This window comes from Haliotis rubra, unplaced genomic scaffold (genome assembly GCF_003918875.1).
Source record: "Haliotis rubra isolate DU_JTF1 unplaced genomic scaffold, ASM391887v1 Scf129, whole genome shotgun sequence".
Taxonomy (NCBI): domain Eukaryota; kingdom Metazoa; phylum Mollusca; class Gastropoda; order Lepetellida; family Haliotidae; genus Haliotis; species Haliotis rubra.
Window position 1 is genome coordinate 1919936 of NW_025765214.1, and position 27126 is coordinate 1947061.

General features: G+C 38.7%; 1 protein-coding gene and 1 long non-coding RNA gene across 9 annotated transcripts in view; one reads left to right on the forward strand and one right to left on the reverse strand.

Moving 5' to 3' along the window:
* Positions 1 to 57: 57 nt before the first annotated feature.
* The window catches only part of LOC124266939 (protein Hook homolog 3-like), a 31953-nt gene continuing 4884 nt past the window's right edge, over positions 58 to 27126 (forward strand). Inside the window, exons 1-23 of one of the 8 annotated variants that reach the window (XM_046701795.1) lie at positions 58 to 197; positions 1277 to 1362; positions 2443 to 2515; positions 2782 to 2832; positions 6159 to 6210; positions 7367 to 7515; positions 8337 to 8393; positions 9305 to 9388; positions 9615 to 9709; positions 10160 to 10239; positions 10490 to 10554; positions 11786 to 11869; positions 12144 to 12186; positions 12988 to 13073; positions 14442 to 14606; positions 15845 to 16005; positions 16801 to 16941; positions 17068 to 17371; positions 18292 to 18399; positions 18943 to 19014; positions 21050 to 21186; positions 22948 to 22963; positions 26307 to 26332. In XM_046701795.1, coding sequence (XP_046557751.1) covers positions 159 to 197; positions 1277 to 1362; positions 2443 to 2515; positions 2782 to 2832; positions 6159 to 6210; positions 7367 to 7515; positions 8337 to 8393; positions 9305 to 9388; positions 9615 to 9709; positions 10160 to 10239; positions 10490 to 10554; positions 11786 to 11869; positions 12144 to 12186; positions 12988 to 13073; positions 14442 to 14606; positions 15845 to 16005; positions 16801 to 16941; positions 17068 to 17371; positions 18292 to 18399; positions 18943 to 19014; positions 21050 to 21186; positions 22948 to 22960 — 2145 coding nt within the window. In that variant the 5' untranslated portion in view covers positions 58 to 158 and the 3' untranslated portion in view covers positions 22961 to 22963; positions 26307 to 26332. Of the gene's footprint in view, positions 198 to 1276; positions 1363 to 2442; positions 2516 to 2781; positions 2833 to 6158; positions 6211 to 7366; positions 7516 to 8336; positions 8394 to 9304; positions 9389 to 9614; positions 9710 to 10159; positions 10240 to 10489; positions 10555 to 11785; positions 11870 to 12143; positions 12187 to 12987; positions 13074 to 14441; positions 14607 to 15844; positions 16006 to 16800; positions 16942 to 17067; positions 17372 to 18291; positions 18400 to 18942; positions 19015 to 21049; positions 21187 to 22947; positions 22964 to 24809; positions 26615 to 27126 lie in introns of those variants that run through there. The other 7 variants (XM_046701794.1, XR_006895901.1, XM_046701796.1 and 4 more) reach the window with 7 other exon arrangements.
* On the reverse strand, positions 15119 to 25777 carry LOC124266941. The gene is made up of 3 exons (XR_006895902.1): positions 25764 to 25777; positions 24678 to 24681; positions 15119 to 15194 (listed from the first exon to the last, which is right to left on the reverse strand). It is a non-coding gene; the product is annotated as an uncharacterized LOC124266941 (long non-coding RNA).

The following is a 27126-nucleotide window of genomic DNA, read 5'->3' on the forward strand; positions in this document are numbered from 1 at the left end:
GATATAACTAGTTGTTACAGTAGTGTATGACCGGAAGCAGATTGCGAGTTACGACCCCTGTTAACCAATGGAAATACCAAGATCAAACAATATTTTCTTCATGGGCTGATTAATCACTTTATTTTGATCGGAGTTTGTTTGATTTGATTTTCTCGAAAATGGATAGAGACAGACTTTGTGCCAGTCTTATCACATGGGTAAGTTTGTTTGTAGACAACCTGGAAGGTCCACCAAATACTGACCTGATTCGAAACAGATGATGGGAGTGGACTAGCATTTACTTTACTTGGTGTCTTTAAAGTTCACTATGCAGTGAAACCCCGTGTGCAATAAATGACACCTTTATTGAGATACACATTGAGAATCCTTTTTCGTTTTGCCCATGCCTGCATGTGTACCGTGAGACAGTCATAATCAGAAGTGCCTAAAAATTCGACGAGGCATGACCCCTATGAACATGCTGATCAGCTGAAGTAAATGTCAGAATATTTTTTTCAACGTCTTAGGATAGCGTTTGCCATTTGTTACAGTTATGACTTTATGTAGTTTAATTTATGTATTCCTGGACTGGTGGGGTGAAATATCGTCTCATTGTCAATGACATTCTTTCCTTCAAGACATCCAACCAGTAAATATCAATTCACCAATCCAAAATGAAAAAAACCACATTGAGGTTTATTTGTCTTCCTCGTCATGCTTACACTAAATACACATATTAAAATGATGTTGGTGCATGAAGGAAATTAAAACTGACTTATGTATGACAGTATTTATAATAATATGTGACTTTTATTTAAGCAGTGTATGAAATAAGCCCCAAAAACCAGCCAGACATCAGGGCTGGTAACTTCAAAATGTTACCAGCCCCAAATGGATTTAACCAGACCAGACACCAAGATATGGCGAATTTACTCAGTTGTATGGAACATCTAAAATTATTACAGGACCATCTGGCTGGCTAGCTGTAAATTTAGATCGTCCATTAGAAATCTAGCCTGTCTCCTGTGGTCGAACAGGCTGTATTTCATACACTGCTTTAAGACTGAATATTTGGATTTCTTTCATACTACTACTGTTAGGAACATACAATTGTGCTTAATATTTGTGAGTATATCCTATTATGAAACACTGCTTGCAGATGACATTGATATGTGCAAAATATGTTAGTGTTATTAACAGATTAACTGAATTAGTACTAAAGCATGACATGTTGGGTTGTGGTTTGGTGATGCATGTGTTATTTCTGACTTTATCATTTTTCATGTTTATGTTTCAGCTGAAGACTTTCAATATAGATGGACCATGCAACACAGCTGATGAGCTTAGTAATGGAATAGCCATGGCACAAGTACTTCAACAGATGTGAGTTATCTTGCAGGTTATTCTCAAAACAGTATTATAAGCAATAGGGTCATGGTGTTCATGAAGTTTACTGTGAAAGTACTTGATGTCACGGATCCACACATTTGTCAGATGAAAGAGGCAGTAGCCTGAGGCACTATATCTGATCTTCAAAAATAACTTGAGGGCCAGTAGAAATTCAGGTTTTTCAGGATGGATCATTATGCTCATATATTATACATGTGTTTATCCCTATTCAGCTTAGTGAATGGTTTAGGTAATTATGTTTTGGGCAGGCTATTTAAGGAGTCCTCTTGATGTTCATGCTTCATTTCGATTGCTGTCACTCATTCCATTGCATGATCCTAGGACTGAGCTGTTTTACGAAGTGATCTTAGTGCTAAGGTGATCGTTACTCCATTCTAAGTAAACTTAGGTTCAGTACTATTATTCGTTACACTGCTATACTGAGTCTAACAAACCGTAGTAGAAAGTCGCGTCACCTAACCTTTTGGATTGACCAATCAGAACACGGCTTGCCAAATTGCACAAGTTAACATTGGCACATACTGTTTGAACCTTTAGCTCGAAAACTCAAACGATTCCGAATAATATTTTGTGCACGATCGCTTCCGAGTGATACACATGGAGGACGCCATTATTCACAACAATGAGTTGTGTGTCATCACAACTTGAGGGCAAAATCTGAGCCATTACAAAGTCAAGGGTCTATGTTAAGACATGGGATTGGGAGTAACGATCAGTCTAGGTAAACTTAGGCTCAGTATTATTCGTTTCATTGCTATACTGAGTCGAACAAACCCTAGTAGAAGGTCACATCAGCTAACCTTTGAGCGACCTATGACCGTCCAATCAAACACGAGACGGACGAACAGCTTTAACCAATCAGACAACAGCTACTTGTTTTGGTTCAGCGGGACTTACAAAATACGGACTGTATCTGGGACCATGGTGATGGCAAGTATAAAATGTTGTGGCAAAGCATAAGTAGGTGACTTCATACATGGGGGTTTAATACATGCTTCACAGAAAGACTGTTCCTACTCATTCTTATGTGATTTGGTTCTTTGTGTTTTTCAGAGCTCCAGATTACTTCAGTGATTCCTGGATGTCTAAGATGAAGAGAGATGACACCCTAAACTGGAGGTTAAAGGTCAGTCATTGTATAGAAATGATAATCAATAATTAGCCTACAATTCCATGTAATGACATGAACAACTGACATGTCCATACGAACAAATGACAAGCAAACAGGAAAATATTGGGTATGAGTCTTGCTCTAGCCCTGGTAAAAGAAAGCTCTAATGATGCCCACATTCATCGTCAGTTGTAACACTATTGAGATAGTTTTAGTGACATCTTTGTTTGTTTGAATTTTCATGGTAGTTGAATTCTCATTTTTTTAACTATTATTTTCAGGTCAGCAACTTGAAGAAAATATTGAAAGGAATACTGGAATATAATCTTGAGGTGGGTGAAAATTAAAGTCCATACTTTAGCAGATTCTTTAGATTGTGGATTAAATGTAGCCAATAAACATGTATTTGCAATGTCTTATTATGTCTACTGATGTATGTCAATGTAATAGTGATGGCTGAAGTTGTGTCTAGTACCAGGTTGTCTTCGTGTGATCATAGGGGCCGGTGGGGTAGCCTAGTGGTTAACACGGTCGCTCGTCACGCTGAAGACCCGGATTCGATTTCCCACACGGGCACAATGTGTGAAGCCCATTTCTGGTGACCCCCGCAGTGATATTGCTGGAATATTGCTAAAAGCGGCTTAAAACTAAACTCACTCACTCGTGTGATGATTAGTTTGGTTGTCAGGCCATTTGCAGATTGATGCCTTGATGAAATATGATGTGAAGTGTGGACATGTTCAAGTCAGCTCCCGATATGGGTATAAGTTTAGAGCAATATAGAACTACAGTCGGCTCGTTTTCACAACCTAGAAGGACCAAACAATCAACTCATGGATTGTGTGTTTCAAAAAAGTATGTATCCTTGACTTTGAGGCTTATTCTAGCGATATCGATGTTGCTAACTCTGAGTGGTGACGTGGAGTGTAACCCGGCCCCAAGTCCACGAGGCAGTCAACTCTCTCACAGGAGGATACAGGTGCTGTGGGGCTTACCAGCAAATACTCAACAGATGATCTAATGGACGCTATTATCGGGTTAAAGTCTGATGTGAAAACTGCAAACGACCGCCTCGCTCAACGGGACACGAAAGTGGACAAAATGGCGGCTCAGGTGATAGAACAAAGAGACGATATAAATAAGTTGAGTGAAGAAAACATACGGATGACTGTACAGCTACGAGTTATGAAAGATAGACTTGATGATTATGAATCCAGGTCTAGACGCAATAATCTGCTTTTTCATGGCATAGAAAGTGAAAACAACGAAACCTGGGAAACTTCGGAGAAGAAAGTTCATGAGTTTATTCGAGACATGCTTGACATCCCTCAAGCAGACGATATTCTTATTACGAGGGCCCATCGACTTCGGAACGGAAAACGTAATCCCCCAATAATTGCAAATTTCGCTCTCACCAACGACAGAAATGACATCCTGTTCACTGCGAAGAGGAAACTAAAAGACAGGAAGATACAACACACCGAGTCACCGAGGATCTCACACAGCGAGTGCAGGAAGCACGCAGATCAATCGCTCCTTTATACTCGCATGCCCTCAAAGCAGGTCTAAAACCAAAGATACGGCACGACAAGTTAATCATCCATGGAAAAGTGTACATTTATGACCGGGAAAACAACGTAAACAGGTGTATTTCGGATGGAAAACGTCAACCACAAGTCTCAACGGAATCACACGACCACGCCCCTTTGTTTACACATAGTAACGGAAGTGAAGGGGAGAGCACTCTAAACATGAATACGCGATCGAGCAAAACAGCGAAATGAGGACTTGGCCAAGGCTCCATTAGTATTATCGGCTGGATTATAGACGGTTTAAGTAAACACGTGAGCTCCACCTTTAGTTTATTTTGAGAGTTTTTGTTGTAAATATGATGTAATTGGATTTTGTGAGACATTCGCTAAACACCCCACCGATTACGAATGTTATTGTCCGGATTTCGATGATACCACTACTGCAGACCCAAACAGAAGCTTTTGGGTAGGTACAGCGGAGGAGTGTCTGTTTTTGTGAAACCCGATGTTGACGAGTATATGTATAGAGTGCTTGAAGATTGTGAAGATTGTGTTGTTCTTTTGTTTCAATCAATGAGACTTGGACTTGACAAAGATATTGTGTTAATGTTTGTCTACATATCACCTGAAAACTCCCCTATATATATTGGTAAGGATTTTGATGGCATTTAGCGTTTGGAACAATACGTCGAAATCATAAAGCATATTTTTTATCAGCATCATTTATTACTTGTAGGTGATTTTAATGCAAGAATGAAAACATTTTTAGATTATATTCCCTGTGATGATCTCTACTATGTCCAAAACAACAGTGAGGACTACCCAAGTGATAACTTCCAACCTCCGCGCAATAGGAAAGACAACATAGATATAACAACTACAGAGTATCCCTTGCAGAAATGTGTTGTACACATGGTCTACATGCTTTGAATGGAAGGATGTTTGATGACAAGGAAGGCAATTTCCCTTGTGTGACCATAATGGTGCTAGTTTAGTGGATTACTTCCTAGCAAGTACTGATCTATTCCCCCATTTCAGCTATTTTGGTATTCATGAAAGAGACGAGTCAAACCATTTCCCTCTATATTGTTCTATTGATCTTCCTGGTGCAGCTTCAACTGAAAGGTGTAATGATGACAACAATTCCAATCAGTCATGTGTTATGGGTCAAGAGGCATGGATAAAATACAACTGGTCCCCTGAAATGCGCAACATATTTTTAGTTGATTTTCATGAATTGTTTATGATGGAGTATGACACAATATATAAACAGATTGAAGAAAATGTGGAAGAATGCGTCCAAGCATTAACTGATCTCTACCAGGCTGCAGCAGATAAATTCAAGAGAGTTTACAATCCAAGCAGCCCCCCTGGTGGGACTCCGAATGAGAGCATATCAAACAAAAGAAATACTCAGCTCTTAGAGCACATAGATCAAGGGGTGAAAACACTGATTCCTATATATGTCAAAAGAAACTTTTCAAATCTACATTTCAACTGAAGAAAGACCTAAGTGACTCAAGAAATGACCCTAAACACTTCTGGAGTGTATTAAAATCAAATTCAGTTTCTCGTTCAGAGACTCCTGATATTCCTGTAAACAAAATATTCCAAACAAAGATCTGATTGTTTTTCAATACATCTGACTCAACCACCGACAATTGAAACCTTCATCCGATTGTTGTCATCAGACAATATACATATTTGAAAATCATTGAGTAAATTTCTTTCACAAGTTCACTGTAGAAGGAACGAATAAATGCAAAATAAATCATACTAAACTTTACTTAGCTTTACTCAGTATGTATTTACTTTTGCCAAATGTATGTATTATGGGCCTTGGGCCTAAATTATCGAATAAACCTGTCTGTCGGTTATCACGAGGGCAAAAAAAGATTTTTATTTATCTTAATTATAATGATTATAGAGCAAATATCATTCACTCATAACTCTGCAGCACCAAGCAGAGGTCAGCAGGTAAGCAGCGTGTTAGATGTCATAAAGGTTGTATATGTTAGTAAGTCAGACCACTGGGTTGATTTTACATCTGATAAAGAAGTTGTCCATGTCATAGTATCCATTTGTTAAGCACACTGATCTCATTCTGTTATCCTTGTCCTTTGCAGGTGCTTGGTATACAGATTCAAGGTTTTCAGATGCCTGATATAAATGCTATAGGTGAGAGAGATATTTGCTTATATGGAATAAACTCTGTGTTCACATTACGTAGAATAGTTGCGGGAGATAAGTTGCTTATGTGGAGAAAAAGAAAACTACTTTACCAACCACTAGCATAAACTTCTTCAGGTTATTTGTTCTTTTCTTGTGATTTCTTCACTGTTCAAAGGCTAGCTGTATGGCTTAACTCAATCCTCTAGCATTGCTAAGAGGCGACTGGGTTAACACATGTCATTGTATCCCATTGTATTCGATGCTCATGCTGTTGATCACTGGATTGTTTTGCCCAGACTTGGTTATTTACAGATGCCACCATATAGCTGGAATATCTCTGAGTGTGGCGTAAAACTAAAATCACTCACTCTACCATTGCTTGGTCAAGTAGGTTCAGGAAGGGTTGAAATTCACATCATTCACATGCCTGTCACTGAAGATGGTCAGGTGACCTGAGGCACTGAGTGCATGGCTGGTTACTGTCCCTGGCTGATCTCTGTGTCAGGTCCCAGTAAGAATTCTTGCCGTAGAGTAGGTTCGATTTATTATTGCTTGTCATTCAAATATTGTAGTATATTCTCCTCAAGGAAATTCCTGCTATTGAACAGGTTCCAAGTACCTATATCTTACACTATATTGGCTCCTGAAGCCAATCCCTGCTGTTAAATTTAACATTGGTCACTGAATTCAATCTGAATGCACTTCACTTCCTATAGCCATGAAAACTGTATTTTCAGTTTAGAGGATTTGCAAATAGATTTGTGACGTATACATTTTCCTGATTCAGAACTTCCCACAACAACATCAGAATTCTCAAATTTGAAAACACATAGAAGACTTTACATGTTTAGTGTTAAACCTGAGTTGCTTTACTAGTGGGGCGATGGGGTAGCCTAGTGGTTAAAGCGTTGGCTCGTCACGCTGAGGACCCGGGTTCGAATCCCCACATGGGTACAATGTATGAAGCCCATTTCTGGTGTCCCCCGCCGTGATGTTGCTGGAATATTGCTAAAAGCGGCTTAAAACCAAAACTCAGTCACTCACTCAAAGTGTTAATGTTATTATACTTTTTATGGCATTGGGTCTGTCAGTCAGTCAGTCAGTGCTTTACTAGTGGCGAAGAGTACTGTAAAATTGAGGCTAGAACTGTTGCCATGTCCAGGTGAACACAACAATGCATCTGAGCTGGGGCGGTTACTGCAGCTAATCCTGGGCTGCGCTGTCAACTGTGAGGAAAAGCACGAGTACATCCAGCGTATCATGGCCATGGAGGAGTCAGTGCAGCAGATGATCATGAACGCTATTCAGGAGGTAGGGCCTCATCAATTCATGTGTCTTCTCACTACAGTAGAAGCTCTCAAAACCGGCAGCCCTCCAGTACAGCATGCTCTCAATATCGGCACTAGAATTTGGTCCCGGCAGAAGCTAGTTAATTTATGATCATTTACACGCCCTCTAATCCGCGTCAGTCTATTCTGTATTTCGGCACAGCAAAGACTGCCCAATTGACTGTTTGTACAGTAATTAACTCTCTCTAAACCGGCATCCGGTATCTCGGCTCTCCTGTTGATTGGCTGAACGTGTATTACCATCAGCATTAAGCTCATTGATGTTGCCTGTATTATAAATTACTTGTCGTGTCACAATTTGTCAGTCGCTCACTGTGTCAAGATGGCTAGACCAGTCAAACAGGCTAGATTGGCATTAACTCTTGAACAGAAAATTCAGCTGATAAAAGATTTTGATGCAATTCCTCGGCCTACTCAAACAGATCTTGCACTTAAGTAAAAAATTGGCAAGCAAACAGTTTCGGACATTTTGAAAAAGCGTCAAGTGTTCAGTCGTATTTTACAGCACACGGAAGATCATTCTAAGGTTGAAAACGGAAAAGTTCTCTATACCGGCATTTTTTGCCGGTCTCAACGAAGGCCGGTTTAGAGGGCTTCCACTGTACATTGGTGATCTTGCTTTCAACCTCTAATTAGCTTGACCTAGATTTGGTTATATACCATCTGATGTGATATCGCTAGAAAATAGCTGACTAAAGTACATTAAACAACAAAGATGCTTGGTGGTGCTACACAACATTGTTTATTCAAATCTTGAGTGGATATTTTTGTTGTTTTATGCAGTTGATGACGAAAGAAATTGCCTCTGCTGGTGACTCGGAGTCGGAAATGGCAGAACAGGTAAACAAAGCGTATACGCTGACTGTGACTCTCAGGACGACCCTTTGTATTTGTCACCTCTGTTGTTTGTTCTATGGATGATACTAGCTGGGGGAAATCTGCAAACACAGAAAACCGATGGTGCTGTCAATAAACACTCTGTTTGTTCATCAATGATGGTAGATTTAGTTTGTGTCCGTTATAACAAACTCTTTGGTCAGGCTTTTGCTACTGAAATCATTTACCAGAATTTTGACTGCAAACCGATATTAGAACATAAATATGAAGCAAATGTAAAGCTGCTTATGTGCTTTTAACATTGTTTAAAGCAAAAATCCCAAACCTTACTTACTGCTCAGTGATACTAGTCAGGATACTAGTGATAATGTATCACTGCATCTGTTTTCACCTTACTGACAGACAGGGCTGCAACGATTCAGTTCGATTCATGGAAGATTGAATCTGACATCTTAGTTTCGATGTTTCGATAACCATTATCACTATTTCGATTCGATACTTGAATATCTGTTTCAATTGTTTCCACACAGCGAGAACATGATTCTTAATCCAACTCGAGCAATTTTAAGCAATGAAATAAGGCGAAATGTGATTGGTTGATACCGTTCTAATTATCCAATGAACATTGTCGTTAGTAGACATCACCAAGTTGACAATGGATTTCACACTGAAATAAGCCGACTCACTTGAACTCTGAGAGTTAAGTGAAATCTGATGTTTTTACTTGTATGAAGAATTGAATAAAAATGATCGAATCGAGCGTCTGATATCGAAATCGAATCGAGGTCTGGGTGAATTGTTGCAGCCCTATTTGAAATTAGCAGTTTCTAAACCAAGTTTTAAATATCTTTTCAATAACGATCAAGAACAGATGATTCTGTGTTGTACAAAGCGTGATGATGCGTATGTTGCAGCTGAAGAAGACAGTGGAAGAATTGAACAGTGCCTTAGAAGCTAAAGAAGAACTCTTGCAGCGATGTCACGAACTTGATATGCAGGTCAGTGCTGTGTTATTGCTAAAGGTTCATGTATTTTATCTTAGGTTTCAACATGTAATCTTTGAATGTGTTCAGCAGAATATTAAAGATTAATGGAGCTGCAAACGTCTAGTGGATCATGTGATGTTCCCACATTAAATACAGAAGGTATTTACATGTTGACAGATCAGACTTAGGAGTCAGCATTATGGCCCCTTTCTATGTTAGTTTCTATTGTATCCTCCAGGTGGCTTCACTGTCAGAGGAGAAGTCAATGTTCAGTGTGGAGAATGAGAGACTTCTGGAGAGACTCCATCAAGCTGAGAGTATGGATGATCCAAGGTGAGTTCACATTCACTGCCCCTTACGTCATGAACATGTTGTATGACGTTAGAACTGTTTTGTTGTTAGATTGATGATGATGTCAAATATTTCATGTAAATATATGCGTTTGTTACACATTTGCCTTCTCTTTGTACTCCTTACTATCATAGAAATATGTAGATATGTCCTACTCCACCTTTTGTAAGGATATTTCATCTTTCCATGATAAACGGGACTGATTTACATATTATGTTGCATGTTTATTTCAACTGGCTTATTATGTTAGACACTCATGGAAACTTGTACATTGTTTCCTTTCAGCATGTTTCAGAAGAATTCTTTATGACTGAATTCTGTATGCATGTATTAGATGTGAGTTTCAGAAATGTGAAATGATGTAAGATTGTTGAGACATGCAGTCCAGATTTCCCCTGTGGTAATGTAATGACAAGTACCTGTTTTGTGCAGCACCCCAGCCGGCAAGCGGTACCATCACCTGTCTAGTCAGATAGAGAAACTCCAGGAGGAGGTGTACAAGATGGAGACAGGTACTGTTTGTGTTCATATCTGTCAAATGTATAGGAAAATGTCAAATCTCAGTGCGATGGCAATATGGCGTCTCGCTTAGTTGGAACAACTTCTCTTCGATGTTTCCATCGCACAGCTTCGTCTTGTCAAGGGAAAGCAGTAAATGCATTAAGGAGTAATGCAGGATAAGTATACAAATATATAAAAATATCTAGATTTTACTAGGTTGCACTGGATATCCTAGTCATGATGTTTGATGTTTTATTGCAGGCAAGGATGATTACAGAATCAAATTTGAAGTCGCTTCAAAAGAACTAACAGAACAGAAGGAAAAGGTAATGTGTTCTTAAGGAACTGTTTCAATACTGCTGTACATAGATATTTATCTTGCCTCACACATAAATGTTGTTTTCTGATTGGCTGAGCGCTCTTCTACTATTTTCAGTGTACCCTGCTTACAAGCGAGTAATATTTTCTATGTACCCCGCTGGGAATGCCGAACTCATTTGGTACTTTCGTAGTAGTAATTCTTTATCTCGAATAACATTGAATCATGTATGATGTACGAAAATTACCGATGTTTTGCGAATGCTAATCGATGGAAGGGAGATAACTCTAAATTTGTTTTTCTTGTTGTCTTGTCGTCTGGTACTCCATACTATGATCCGATACCCGTGCTTATAAACAGTTCAAAATTACCATTGAGGTGTTCGGTAAGTTAAATACGTTGTTCACTGGTCACTCGGGGCCCATGGGTTGATGTACCCGAAGCTACAGGCTCAGGGAACATAAACAAACATTGAGGGTACATCAGCCCATGGGCCCCTCGAGACCAGTGAACAACTTATAATGTGTGTGTATATGTTTTCTGATGTATGTTATATTTTTTAACTATTTCTGATCGAGGGTGTATTTTTTGGTAAATACGTTGATCAGTACTCCAACTGTATGAATTGTTGTTATTCTATCAACCACCATTGGTTTTGCTATTTGATATAAAACAACATTCACTGTGTGCTGATTGTGCAGATATTAAGTCTATGAAGTACTGAATGACACAGGTTATCTTCCATTGTCAGCTGTCACAGTTGATGCCCTTATTGTCCCCCGCCGCAACGGGGGACTATGTATTCAGCGGCGTCCGTACGTCCCGATTCTTGTTAATGTGATATCTCATGAACTGTTGTACCCAATGTCTTCAAATTTGGTGACAGCCTACATTGGGGCATTACCAAGACACCAGTAGATTTTGGTCACCTTGACCTTATTTTCAAGGTCACCACGACACCTTAACGCGATATCTCATAAAACATTGCACCCAATGTCTTCAAGTATGTTGACAGCCTACATTGGGTGATTATGCAGACACCAGTCATTTCAGGCATCTTGTATGTGACCAAAAATTAAAAGTAGTAAATGTGTTATAAATATTCCATTCAGTGGCAAACACTTGTTTATATCCTTTTGAGTCAGTATATTGTGGCATAGTCCCATCTAATGTGACACGCGGTCCAGCGATTTATCTGTCTTATTGATGGGTAAATATGATTGTGGCTTTCATTTCAGAATGCCGAGTTGTCAGCTCTAGCGGATGAAGCCAGATCATTAAAAGATGAACTGGATATCCTTAGACATACATCAGAACAAGTGGTGAGAGCATCTTGAACAACTCCACCATGTTATCTCTCTATAGGTTATCATTATCTGCAACAACATGAAATAGTTTGTAATAAATCCTAGAAAAAACCCCATCTAAAATGTCTATGTGTATACAAACATTTGTTATTCCCTAAATATACATTATCTACCTCAGGGTAGCTTGCTATCAGACATTCTCTTATTCCATCTCATATCCAGCTTATCAGTCTGTTCACATAACACAGCGCTGCTGCAGATGCTTTGATAATGTTCATCTTGTTTTCAGGCCAAATACGAATCAACAATTGAGTCCTATAAAAAGAAATTGGGTGAGAATTCATGTCATTATGAACTATTATCAAAAAATGCTTTTTGTGAAAAAATGTCTGCGGTTACTTTGTGTTTTATAAAATGTTGTATTATTTGTTTAAGTGTTAACTTAAATAACAGGGTCAGGTTTCACAAAGCTGTTGTAGAGCTAAGGTGGTCATTACTCCCACTGTTTAGTATAGACTTCAAACAGTTTTAGTGTGATGTTTTGTGTACACTTTGTGGAGTGTTTTCCAAGCAGTGTTTGCCTTGATGCAGAAAACCTGCGTATTTGACACACAAATTATCTGAAATACGCAGTGAAGTTAGAAGCTTGGCCATTGTTGACGCAATGCTACTGGGCCCTTAGTTCAGATAACCTAAAGGGGCGGTGGGGTAGCCTAGTGGTTAAAGCGTTGGTTTGTCACGCCGAAGACCGGGTTCGATTCCCCACATGGGTACAATGTGCGAAGCCCATTTCTGGTGTCCCCAGCCGTGATGTTGCTGGAATATTGCTAAAAGCGGCTTAAAACCAAAACTCAGTCAGTCAGATAACCTAAACTTCTAAAACTAAGTAAATGTTTGCCAGTTAACTGCTCAGTGCTGATTAATTACCTGCCTTACCTTGTGTTTTGTCATTATTAAACAATCACAGTTGATGTCTTGATGAAAGTTCCAAACTGAAGTTGACTCCCAAAAAGATGTCCATGCCTCCCTCTCATGATACCAGGGAGTCATGATGACTCCTAAATTTTATGCCTAGGGCAAACACTGGTTCCAAGATGTGGATGTAATAATATGTGACTTTCTTGTTCTTACAGAGGACATGAGTGACTTAAGAGGACAGATAAAAATGTTAGAAGAGAAAAATACTAAATATATGCAAGAACATTTAGAGCTACAAGAGGTGGGTTACAGTCACTGTTGTCTTGTGTCATTATCCAACATATGTAATTTATAAAAGTAACCTGTTTCATTCTTACAAGTACCTTCAGTTGCTGGCAATGTATTGCCCATATATATATTGTAATGTCCAAAGTAATGATATCATTTTAAAGTTACATGCTAGTTTTAGATCTAGGTATTGTGATATTCTGGTTGTTTTACTATCCTTTGTCAACAGATTTTATGCTATAACATTATCTGTCATTAACATATGATCTGTTTTAGTCATGATATGGTTGAAATATTGCCTTTGTGACTATAAATATGAACTCACAGGGGTGGAAATAACCCATTGCCCGATGTCCGAGTCCAGTGGTTTTTTTGTCGGGCAAGCACATTTGTACATCACGCTGTACCGGTGTCCAGTTGACATTCCAAATTAATTATGTTGTTTATTTAAAAAATCACCAAGAAAATCGGCCGGTATAGCGGAAAAATTATCAGGGCATGTGATTTTACATGTGCCACTGTACCGGAGTACGCTAGCAATTTTAAAGTTATTTCCACCCCTGACTCACTGTCATAAGTCCAGATTTGATACATTATGTCCTTCATCATAAAGTCCAAATGATGGAAACAAAGGGAGATAACTCTTGTTGTCTTGTCTATTTAAAATCTCCTCTTCATTTACGAATGGACATGATGTATCATACATTCCTACAGTCATTCAAGTGAACGAACAGACAAGCCTGTCTTATTTCTTGTCAAGGAAAAAGTGGCAGCAAAGATATGAACAGACACAATGAAATTGTCACTCATCATGTTTCAAACTGATATCTAGGAACACAATTTGTCATACAGTGTTATGACCCTTAACTCCCAGCCCTCATCCTGAAATAACCAAATACAATGTAACTCAGATGTGTCAACCCATATGATTTTATTGTATTCGATACGAAAAACAACACAAAGTATGTGACTATGATAGCAGTAAAAATATACAAATCTTGAAAAAAATATATTAAATTAAATTATCAAATAGTGTACGTACCATACACAATAAATTTCAACCACATTTTATTCAGTATCAAGCTATATGTGGATACTTACTACTGATTTAGGTGAGAACAGTGTTAATAACAAGTTCTTAGAATATCTATATATATTTATTATTTGGGAAAGTTAATTCTAATTTTGGCCCCAAAGTACTGATCTTTGCATCAGTTTTTGTCCAAAATACTAATTGGGCTAAATTAGGGTTGGCATCTCTGTATCACTCACTCACTGACATACTACAATGATACACTGTAACCATTAAATGCTATGTGATCATGTTCAGCCTCCAGTCTGTCTGTATGAGCTGAAGGAAATTGTTTATGTTGCCGGTCAGGATGCACGTAAAGTGTCCTCCCTGAAGCAGCAGCTCGAGATGTACAAGATCCAGACCCACGAGCTGCAGAGCAAGCTGGCCGATGAGATCAAACGAGCTGACAAGGCGGAGTTCGAGTTCAAGAGGGTGCAGGAGAAGATGGTGACATTGCAGAGTGAGAGAGATGTGAGTGGTTTGCGGCTGTCTGTTTGGAACAATCTTTGTCTTAGCTTCTACATATTTAAGAGTGGCATATAGCACATGCATGTTTAACAACTGATAAGTCGTTTGTGTTAATTTTAGCTCATTAGGGACCATTCATAATTTATGACTTCGGGGTGATGATGATTTTAAGGGGGGGTCACCCATCACCCAGGAGGTAGGGAGGGGTCATCCATTTTGTACACATGCACTAAGGGGGTCAGCAGTTTTATAAATAAAAATATTAGAAAATTAAGCTTAAAAATTATGAGAATGGGGGAGGGGCATTGATTTTGTACATGACATGCATGGGGGGAGGGGTCACTTACTTTTTAAGGGGGGTCATTCACATTGTACATGCATCTCCATAAAAATCATCATCAACCCGCTAGCCATAAATTATGAACATACCCTTATTTCCATGACTGACAGTACTGAACTCATGACAAATTCAAATGAAGAATCACGTTCAGCGTTAACTGAATCACCAGGCACGTAGCAAGTCAACTTTTTCGTGTAAGCTCGATAGGTTGCAAAGCTTTATATTTAGATAGTATTGAGGGCTTGCCCAACCTTTTTCGCAACAATTGTGTGTAAGCCCGGGCTTTTGTCTAGAACGGTAGCTACGCCCCTGAGCACCATGTCAAGATGTCCACACTGGCTAGATGCAGGATCGATGAACACCCGTATATAATCATCAATCAATCACTTCTTGAAGAAAAATGTTTTGTCATTCATGCAGCCCTTTGGTAACTGAAATGTCCATTTTTGCAATGCCTACTTTTACAGTAAATTGTGTTTATACTGAACATGCTTATAACCAACAGATGGATATACCAAAGTTTTTGGTCTTAGCCATTTGCTGTATATTTTAGTTAAAATGCATATAATGAACTAGGGCTTTAAGTGATCCCTTTGCATTCGTTATATCTGCAGTTCACTGTATATATAGAATATGGTAAAGGTTTGGACATGATGATATCAGTGTGCTGCTACTTTTAAAAGAGTAGATTGTAAAGTTTTCTGTTCATAATTCCTCTCCAGAGAATAGAGGTGGTGGGGTAGTCTAGCGGTTAAGCGTTCGCTCATCATGCTGAGAACCCGGGGTTCGATTCCCCACATGGGTACAATGTGTGAAACCCATTTCTGGTGTCCCCCACTGTGATATTGCTGCAATATTGCTAAAAGCAGGGTAAAACTAAACTCACTCACTCCCTCTCCAGAGAATAGCCACTGAGAGGGATTCCTTGAAGGAGATGAACGAGGAGCTGAAATGTACAACCCAGTACCAGGTGCCGGACATAGTGGCCGGGAATAATGAACTACCAGACTTGGCATCAACACCTCATCGCATGGAAATGCTTTCAATACCTCCAGAAATTAAGTAAGAATGTAGCGATGCTTTGTTGGAAAACATTTTCTTCAAACAATGTTATAGTGTTTTCATAGAAAAGAAATAATGCATTGTATGAACCTAAATACTGAGGTATTTGATATTTAGTGCAAATCTTATGCTGAAATAGCTATGCAGTATGACCATAGTGTCACTGTTGAAGGTTTGTGGTTGGTATGATATTGTAAATGTATGCAGTTTTTCATATATTGAGATGAATTTTGTTAAGGTCACCATAACCAAAAGCTTGTCTAGTGAGACTTTCTAAGGATTATGTGTACTGTAGATGCCAATGCTAAACAGGAGGTTGTAAGAGGGGCATGTTTTTGGAGATATTGTTTAAGATGTGTTTCTTTTCTCCTGTTAGAGAATACTTTAATGTGAATGTTAACCCTTAAGGAACTGACAAGCACATTGTTTTCTATTCTCGGGCTAGCATGGCAGTTGAGAATTTAAGTTAAAAGAAGCTTCTACCTTGGACAAGATCTGCCTGATTTACTCATGAGTGTGCTTTGAGCATTCAGACCTGAGCAGGGGCAGTAGGGTAGCCTAGTGGTTAAAGTGTTTGCTCTTCATGCCGAAGACCCAGGTTCAATTCCCCACATGGGTACAATATGTGAAGCCCATTTCTGGTGTCCCCAGCGTGATATTGCTGGAATATTGCTAAAAGCAGCGTAAAACCATACACACTCCCTCACTCACTAAGACCTGAGCATGGTACAATATCAGTCATATTATTATCTGTTATTTGTTAAAGTATTCAGTGCTATTGATTATTATTTCCAGGGAAAAGTTGTTACGCCTGGAGCATGAGAACAAGATGTTGACAATGGGATCTGCAGGGACCCAGGATGAGCAGACGCAGTTGATTCAGACGATGCTGGACGATGCTAATGCCAGGAAGAATGAGCTTGAGACTGAAGTCAGGTGTGTATGAGAAGGGAATTGATTAATAACATTCAGTTTGCTGATTTGCCTGTTGACATATACTGTATGTGTATTGCTATTGTACTGTGCTGCTATCTGAGTGGATGTGACAATGTGACATTGTAGGATAGGAAACCAGCGTATCCTGGAGCTTGAGGCCCAGCTGGAGGACCTCCAGGACAACAAGCTGTCCAGTGTCTCCAACACAGAGGTCATACAGCTGCACAAGAAGATCAACGAGTTGGAGCAGAAGGTGGACAGTCAGACCACGGAGTTGGGCCAGCGGAACCGTGAGCTGGCCCAGCTGCAGGGACAGGTCAGCGCTGGCGCCGACAGGGTCCTCAGTCTTCAGGAACAACTCAACAAGAAAGACGATGACATGAAGACGATGGAGGAACGATACACCAGATACCTCGAGAGGGCCAAACAGGTGAGTAGTAAAACTTTGTGAAAATGAAATTCTAGATGTCACAGAACTTTGAAGTTGGCTTGTCATCTTGACCAGTGAGTCCAGGGTGATTCTGGGTAGCAATTTCCTATATATGAAGGTAATGAGTCATTACTTTGAACGGAAATATCATGCATATTTTTGGGGATATATGTATGAACTTGTCCGCTTAGTCTTCAGTACAAAAATGCCACAAAAATATTAATGATCCCTTAGTATTTTTGCTCAGTAAGTGTTCAAAGCATTTAGTCGGTCAAGCTGTCCTACCAAAACTGGAGAACTGTAAATCTTTAATGGTTCTCCCTGTATGACTTCCAGGGAAGAGGGGCGGTGGGGTTGCCTCATGGCAGTTGCCTTATTGACGTGTCATGCTCAAAGACCCGGGTTCGATTCCCCACATGGATACAATGTGTGAAACCCATTTCTGGTGTCCCCCGCCGTGATATTGCTGGAATGTTCCCAAAAGCAGTGTAAAACCATACTCGCTCACTCACTCAAGGGAAGAATATTTCCCCTGTACTCCATGCTTCCTGTAAGTGCCAACAGGTTATACAGACCCCGTTCCATGAAGGGGGCGGTGGGGTAGTCTAGTGGTTAAAGCGTTATCTCGTCACGCCGAAGACTCGGTTCAAATCCCCACATGGGTACATTGTGTGAAGCCCATTTCTGGTGTCCCCTGCCGTGATGTTGCTGGAATATTGCTAAAAGCGGCGTAAAACCAAACTCACTCACTCACTCACCACGTTCCATGAAGCGATCTTATTGCTAAGGTGATCGTAACTCCCAGTACTTATGGTACGACTGCTGCTGTCTGGTTCAGTGTTGATTGTTTGGGAAGAACGTCATGGCCCACACAAAGACAAACTGGTCTACATTGTTATTGAGATGTGTTTCTGCTGCAGGTTGTGTCGGAGATGAGCAGCATGCAGAAGATGGATGGTGATGCCCCAGAGCTTCAGTTACTGAGGAACCAGCTGATAGAGAAGGAGAGGATGATATCACAGATGGAGGTGTGTAGCAACACTCTCATCTGGACAGAGATGTGGGTTTGGAATAGTTTCTGTACTGGCTCTCTTGGTTTGTGGTTTCAAAATAAGATTAGCTTTAGAGGAGAATTCTTTGAGAGGCATTTTAAAAGTTGTAAAGATGAAGGAAAACCAAGTACTTTGGATATTCCACTTTTATTGCAATGAGTTTGATGTTTCGGTGTAGGTACTAACACTGTTATCAAGAACTTGCTTGATAACGATGCTAGTACCTACACCAAAACATCACACTCATTGCAATAAAGAAGTTGACTATCCATAGAACTTGGTTTTCCTTTAGAGGAGAATGTTCAAAAATATTTAAACCATACCTGTTTTGGGAGCGAACAGTTGAGGTAGCACATTGTTCATGTCTTCTTGAATTGTGTATAAATGCATGGCTGCAGTGTATGAAGCCCATTTGTTGTGTCTTCTGTTGTATGTCACAGTAATATTGTTAAAAATGGTGTACGACCCCTACACTCCAAATCACACCGAGGTGAAAGAACTTGATTTATCGTTTTGCAGAAGGAGAGTGAAAAGACAAGGAACATCCGTGACCAGGAACAGAAACTGATGGTCTCTGCTTGGTACAATCTGGTGGGTTCTCCTTTCTCAGTATACTCTCCTCGTGATGATCATTACCTTTTAGTAGGAATGTCTCTCTGAAGAATGCGGATATGCTGTACAATAATCACTCACATATGAAGGAAAATTTTCTGATATCAGATGTGTCAGTTGATTGTTAACATTGTTACTGTATTTATTAGGGCTGCAATGATTTGATTCGATTCATCAAATCTGACACCTTAGATTCGATTTTCAATAACCATGATCACTATTTCGATTCGATATTTGAATATCTATTTAAATTATTTCCACACAGTGAGAACGTAATTTATGATCCAACTCGAGTTTCGAACGCTGAAATAAGGCAAAACGTGATTGGTTGACGCTGGGCTAATTATCCAATGAGCATTGTCGTTAGTAGAGCAGACATCACCAAGTTGATGATGGATTTCACGCTAAAAAAGCCGACTCACTTGCACTCTGAGAGTTAAATGAAATCTGATGTTTTTACTTGTATGAAGAATAGAATCGAAAATGATCGAATCGAGGGTCCAATATCGAAAATCGAATCATCTCAAGTTCTGGGCGAGTCGTTGCAGCCCTAGTATTTATGCTAGTAACTGGCTTAGTATATTTTCTTATTATCCCCCGCTTCGCATTTAGCGCGAAGCGGGAGATATAATATTAGGCTCAGTCTGTCCGTCCCGTAGACAAACGTACGTATGTACGATTTGGAATATTTTAAGAACCATTGACTAGATTCTTTTCATACTTGGTACCTAGGTTCATCACAGTATAAAAGAGGTCCCGGTCAGGTTTGGTGACCTTGACCTTCATTTCAAGTTCACAAGGGGACTTTAAGTTTAACGTTTTACCCTTGTCAGCGAGATATTGCAAGAACTGTTCATTTGATTTACTTCATATTTGGCACCAAGCTTCATATAGGGAAGGCGCAGGGCCCAGTCGATTTTGGTCACCTTCACATAAATTTCAAGGTCACGATGATACTTTGAAGATTTTAGCATGTAAGCCTGCATGTTAAGCTTGTCAGCCAGATATCTCTTGAACCGTTCTCTGGATTTTCTTCATTGACACCAAGGGGCGGTGGGGTAGCCTAGTGGTTAAAGCGTGGGCTCGCCGTCAAGGCCCGGTTGATTGTGTGTTAACCCATTTCTGGTGGTGTCCCCTGCCGTGATGTTGCTGGAATATTGCTAAAAGCGGCGTAAAACTAAACTCAGTCAGTCAGTCAGTCACTGACACCAACCTTCATATAGGGAAGGCGCAGGGCCCAGTTGATTTTGGTGACCTTCACGAAATTTTCAAGGTCACAGCAACACTTTGAAGAATTCAGCATGTTGATGTGCATGTGAAGCTTGTCAGCAAGATACCTCAAGAACCAATTACTGGATTTTCTTCATGTTTGACACCAAACTTCATCTGGGGAATGCGCAGGGCCCAGTCGATTTGGGGGACCTTCACATAATTTTCAAGGTCACAGTGACACTTTGAAGATTTCTGCATGTTAACCTGCATGTTAAGCTTGTCAGCCTGAGATACCTCAAGAACCATTCCCTGGATTTTCATCATATTTGACACCAGGCTTCATATAGGGAAGGTGCAGGGCCCAGTCGAGTTTGGTGACCTTCACGTAATTTTCAAGGTCACAGCGACACTTTGAAAATTTCAGTATGTTAAGATTGTCAGCAAGATATCTCAAGAACGGTTCACTGGATTTTCTTCATAGACTTTCAAGACTTTTCTTGAATGTATTTTGATAAGCAACTTCTCTATTACTATTTTTTTGCATATTTCATACACCATGACATTCATGTCAAGGTCAAAGTGAGTCTTGAAAATATTTGTGTGTTTGAACAGCTACAGAGCAAGATATCGAGAGAGGTTGACTGGTCATGTTTTTTTGACATTTAACTTCATCTTAAACTACGACCTTCACTTTCATTACTCTTTAAGTTTGATTTGATAATTTGCGGCGGGGGAATATGTCACCTTAGTGACAACTGCTTGTTATCTTTATTGTTGGTTTTATTATTATTATTTTTTCCAGGGTATGCAAATCCAGAGAAAAGAAGCGGAAGAGAGACTTGTCAACAGCTCCTTAGGTCAGTCATTCCTTGCACGCCAGCGCCAGACTCGCACTCGTCAGGGCCAGCCACAAGTCACCAATCGTCCCAATTCTACAAGGTGAAATATCACACATATTGACCAACCATTACTCCCTGTATATAGACTTCTGTCTGTGATCAGTCATGTAAATATCATTTGTATCACATAGTAAATAGTCACAATGTTTTAAGTAGACTCCAGGAGGATATTGTACGCTTAATGCCAGTCTACCTCGGTATTGGATAGAAACGAAGTGTGCTAATAAATAACAAATGATGTACCTGTGAATGGCCTTCAACATGTGACACCTACCAGCGTTTTAATTTCACTGATCAGCAATGCTTTCGGAACTTTCAAATTCATTTCTGATTTCTCTTGATCTGATACTGTATGGTATTCTAGACTGTATTCTTAACCTAGAATCTCGCCGAGCAAAGAATTCTGCTACCCTGCTCCTTTGACTTGTATATTGTTTGTAAATAGCATGTTGTTTTTAGTAATGTATGCAACATTTATGTGATGACATCCCTCTTCGCCATGGTCCTCAACAAGCATGCCTGTATGGTCTCCTGGGTAGAATCATGTAGGATGTAGATCTGTTGTAGTGTTTTAGATTGTATGGATATTTTTCACATCATACTGTTGTCATGATTCACCAATACATCAATAATATCCTCAGACGGTAAAATATGTGATATTGACTTACCTGGATTCATATTTTAATCCTGTATTTATGTGTATTACAGTTTTCTAATGTTTCAAACTTTGAACACTTAAAACAGCAATTGAATGACTTTGTCGGCCAAATGGGTCTTACCTAAATGTTTTTATCAGTAGTAATTCATACTCTATCTATACTATGCAATGTACAAAGTTTTAGGCTTTTTTGTCTTTCTAACTGTGTTGACATTCCAGTTTTATCTGAAATAAAGTAATGAGACATATATTTTCTTCAAATATGAGACTGCACGAATTTGAAAAAAATTGCCATAAATTTAGTATACATATCCTTTTATGAAGAACATATTGCATTGCGTTTGTATCTGGAGATAGTCGTGACATGACAAGCCTGTCATATTCTGAGTTTATTGTAGTTGTAGAGCATAGTTTTCATACACTGAGTCAAGAACATACCTATAACATATGCCTTCATTGATGGAGTTGGGCATTTCAACGGGAGTTTGTTCCTGTAGGGAAGGAGGATATGGCATTTGGAAAGGGGATTCAGATCCTCAACTTGGAGTGAGGAGGGGGCGGGGGTAGGGGTGTGGTATAGTTTCTAGCTCCTGAAATAATTACCATGAAAACCTTGATGGCCACCCAGGCTTGTCTTCCTGGACAGTTACTGGTCCAGATCAGTATCAACTAGTCATATCTGTATCATTTTCATCACTGAAAACTTGCAACGGGAACTTTTTGTTCCTAGTTGTCAATGCCAGTGAGAATAATGCCTTGGGAATCATGAATAATTACATAATAATGTTTGAAGAATTACTTGTTGACTGCTCTGAGTGAATGAAGTCCTGAGTCTTTGACAAGGGTAGGGGTAAGCCTAGGAGTTAAGGTGTATGCTAATCACAGTGAATGCCTAAGTTCGATTCCCCACTTGGGTACAGTACGTGAAACCCATTTCTTGTGTTCATCTTACTGCTGGAATATTGCTAATTCTAGTGAAAAAGAGAGTTCAAACTGCATTAAATCATTGAAAAATGCAAACCTCATAATCACTGACCCACTGGAAGTAGTGTCTTGTTTTGTTGACATTGTATCTGCCAGCAGTGCATGTGTTATTATTGTTAATCTAATCTGTGTGTGTTTGTCTCATCCATTGCTACTCAGTCAGTTCAACTAAACTGTGAGTGTTCAACAAGGTTCTCATTAAATATTCAATCTATGCCACACCTTGCTTCTGTATGCAACATCACATCCTGATATTCCAGGTCACACAAAGTGTTTCATTTATCACAGCTTGGTCAGGCAGGAGCTATATTTTTACAGAAAGTCATTTGAATTGGTGTTTCCTTCAGTTTTCACTTGATTAAAAACTACATTAAAAGTTTCCTTTATTGGGCAATAGTGTTTTCTGTTTACACCTTTGATCTCAAGAACGTTTCAATACTGAATGTATGTTGATATGCACTAGTTCATGTTTTGTTCAATAAAAAAAATTAAATCCCAAAATTTAGGTGCGGTGGTAGTTGCCTGGTTGGCACATCATGCGGAAGACACGGGTTCGATTCCCCACATGGGTACAATATGTGAAGCCCATTTCTGGTGTATCCTGCCGTGATATTGCTGGAATATTGCTCCAAGTGGCATAAAACCATACTTACTCAGTCGGTAATAAATGTATCAGAAAAGCACATGTTTGAGGAAAGGGACTGGGTTTACACAACTTACATCAAAACATTTTCTCCTGGTGAACATGGTAAAGGGTTTTTTCATCATTTTGATGTTGTACCATGCATCTTTGTGTTTCAAACAATAGTGTTATATTTGAGAGAGACAAGTCAAACAGCATGACAACGTTAATCTTGTTTAGCGGAGAATGTGGAATCTGGCTTTGAGGGACAATGACATGGGTTATATGTGCATGTCTTATTACAGCTGCATGTTGTGGGGATATAATGCTCATGGTGACATGGTTTCACTCAAACAAAGCAGTGGTCCTGGGCCCTGGTCCACAAAGCAGTCTTAGCACTAAAGGCTTGCCGTACACTTAGGGGTACTACTAAGTTAATCAAAGCTGCCCTACTGTAACATTAGCATACTTTACCATGTTTCTATATTGATAATAGTGGTGGTACTAAGATCATGGCTTACTAAGATAATCATCACTGTACTAAAATGGTCATAGCTGTTCTAAGGTGATCATTGCTGTACTAACATGATCATAGCTGTACTAAGATAATCATAGCTGTACTAAGATGATCATAGCTCTACTAAGATGATCATAGCTCTACTAAGATGATCATAGCTGTACTAAGATGTTCCTAGCTGTACTAAGATAATCATAGCTGTACTAAGATAATCATCGCTGTACTATGATGATTATACTATAGGTGCCCTACTGTAACATGTGATAGTCACACACGTTTTATCATGGCAGCAGTGCTGTAGCATACATATCTGATAGTTGGTGTAAGAAGATCTTAGTGAGTGTTCTTTAGCATGCATTGACAATAGTGGTAGTACTAAGATGATCATACTGCCCTACTGTAACTAGGGCTATCAAGGCATTGATACTATAACATAACTTATGATAGTCATAACAAGATAATCTATAGATTATTATAGATTGCTGCACTAAGATGACTTCCATACTATAACATGGCATGAAGATCACTTTGTGGACAGGGTAGTGGCCACCATCAAAACATACATTGTCTAAATATCATTATTGAGTTCATGAAGTATCATGTTTACAGTTTCTAATATTGTTTGAAGATGTTATTGGCATGCATTTATCTACTGAACATTGACTTGAGGAGTTTCTTTTGTAAGAAAACTGACAAAAATATATGGGAAATTTTGTTATTTTCCTCTTAAGAGAAAACAACAAACATTACTTTCCTGTGAGTAATTAGAATTATTACTATCATACAAATTGGATCTTGGCATTAGAACTTGTGTTTATTGTAGTTAACTTACATATGTTTTTACAACAGTTTTCTACTAACCCTGTTTTGTTGTCTTTGCAGTGTCTCACTTGGCACTAGCAATAACATCCCGTCGTCATGACAACAGTGACATCGCTATCATGGGATTGGTGCTTGACAGCGGCGGCAGTGCACACTATTGCTGGCTGTGTTTCATACACTCATATACTATTCTGTATCAGTGAGATGCAGACTGTATAATATGTATCATATAGCATACAACATATATATGTATAGCATGAGTATATGCATTCGTATACAGCAGATATTAAAGGGAGACAACTCTACCCAGAAAGTATGAATATTGATGGTATCTTGATTTTAAGTTGACTTTGAGCCCTTTGACACTTAGTCCATGACAGAATATTGTGACATTAAATTCTCACAGACATAATATGTTTATTTCTAAATGTGCCAGATTCCATTCACCAAATGAGTGAGTGTGGTGCTGGCTCAGAGTTGGGTCTGATGTGGCAACGACACTAACAATCAGTTTATAAAGCTTCTTGAAAATGAAGAATTTCAATCAATTTATCCTCAAATTAAGTGGCTTCAACATGTCCCCTGCCATGATATTGCTGGAATATTCTAAAAGCGACTAAAACCAAACTCACTTACATGTATTTTGAAAAATGTTTTTCCAATTCTTTTGACATATTTTAATTAGGAATTGCTAGGTTGAAATACATCACTCCTTTTCTGTGAGTATTGAAAGAAATAAGCTATATCACTGGGTTACAATCCAGCATATCTGCTCCATATGAATTCCTACACTCCTGTCAACCATAATGATAAAAAGATGTATATTGTTTAGTTATGTGTCACTGAGTAACATCACTCTAACTGCCTTAACATCATTCAACTAACAGCAGGCTATGGGGGGCCTTACTCACATCCTTTGTATATCAGTTACTTCATTGTCAGCTCATTCATCAATGTTACATTTAAACAAACCTCAGATTTTTCATTAAATGTGAACATATACGTTTTGATTACCTTTTCAAAATGATTTAAAAATTCAAAACTTTTGTGATTATGGTTAGTGGATCAGGTGGATTAGTTGTTGATATGATGTTTGGTGATGAATGTTTAGTGATGAATGTTTGGTGATGAATGTTTGGTGATGAATGTTTAGAATGTTTCAGAAATTTAACTACATATGTTTGAGATGAAGTTGTGTAAAAGTCACTGACGATGCTATTTCGGAATGTTTGTTACATGAATAATAATTGTCATGGCGCCAACCTCAAACATTTTTTATAAGAATTAAAAGAAAATTACTGTCTTGAATATTATGACTTTTTTTAGTTTAATTGCATGGCATTTCTTTGGTTTATTATGTGGGCTTGCTTTGTAGTTTTTGAAGAATATTTGCATGCCAGTGATTAAACACTTGTTTCATTTCATCTTTGATATGCTTTTGATTTCAGATATTTTAATGTGACCCATTTGTTGTATACACAATTCATCCTTGGCTTTAAGTGGTTAATCTGCTCTAGATATTTGTATTTTCATGTGATTTATTTGCTTATTTTGCAGTTTTGTGTCTATAACATCCTATCAGGGTATGTAGCGCTGTCTTGCTGTCTGACCATATATACCTGATAATGTAAACCCTGTAACCTTGATAACAGACAGTCCTAGACTTGTTAGATGCAGGTTATTGTTCATGTACCGAACAGAAAGAGTTAGGGATCATTGAACACATATATAAATAAGAAGACTTCACCCCAAAAAATATCCCATCAATTTTCATAAACCCTAACTCCTTTTGTTCTGTATATGTATATTAACACGATTATTACTGTAACAAGATAGTTTGATAATAAACACTGTTGGAAATAGAGTGTTTTAGTCTGCAAAACATCATCTGCTGAGTGGTTAAAGTATGCCAGAAAATGTTTCTAATCCTGAGTTTAAACTATTAGATGTATGTTGCTGTTGAGTCCTCATTATACACATAACCATTTAGATAATCACTGTGAGTTAAGTGTTAAGGATGGTTGATAAAATTTGCAAGTTTGTTCTTGTAGAAAATAGTTGCTTTCACCTCTGTGTGTGATGATTTTTCCCTCTTTAACGATGTAGTCAGTCTCATTAAATTTAATCCAATATTACTCTGGAAGCAAGAAAAATACCAGATCATCCATTTTATGGTTTTGGCTGTGTGTAGCTAATCATAAAACATCTAATATTTATCAGTAACAAATTATCTGCTCAAACTGATTCCAATTGGGCATAACAGGCAAAATTGCTTTGGAAGTTATATTTATCACTAATGAAAATGAATGATGAAAATGAATGATGAAAATGAGTGATAAAAATCGGTAATGAAAATCAGTGATGACAGCTGGGTTTG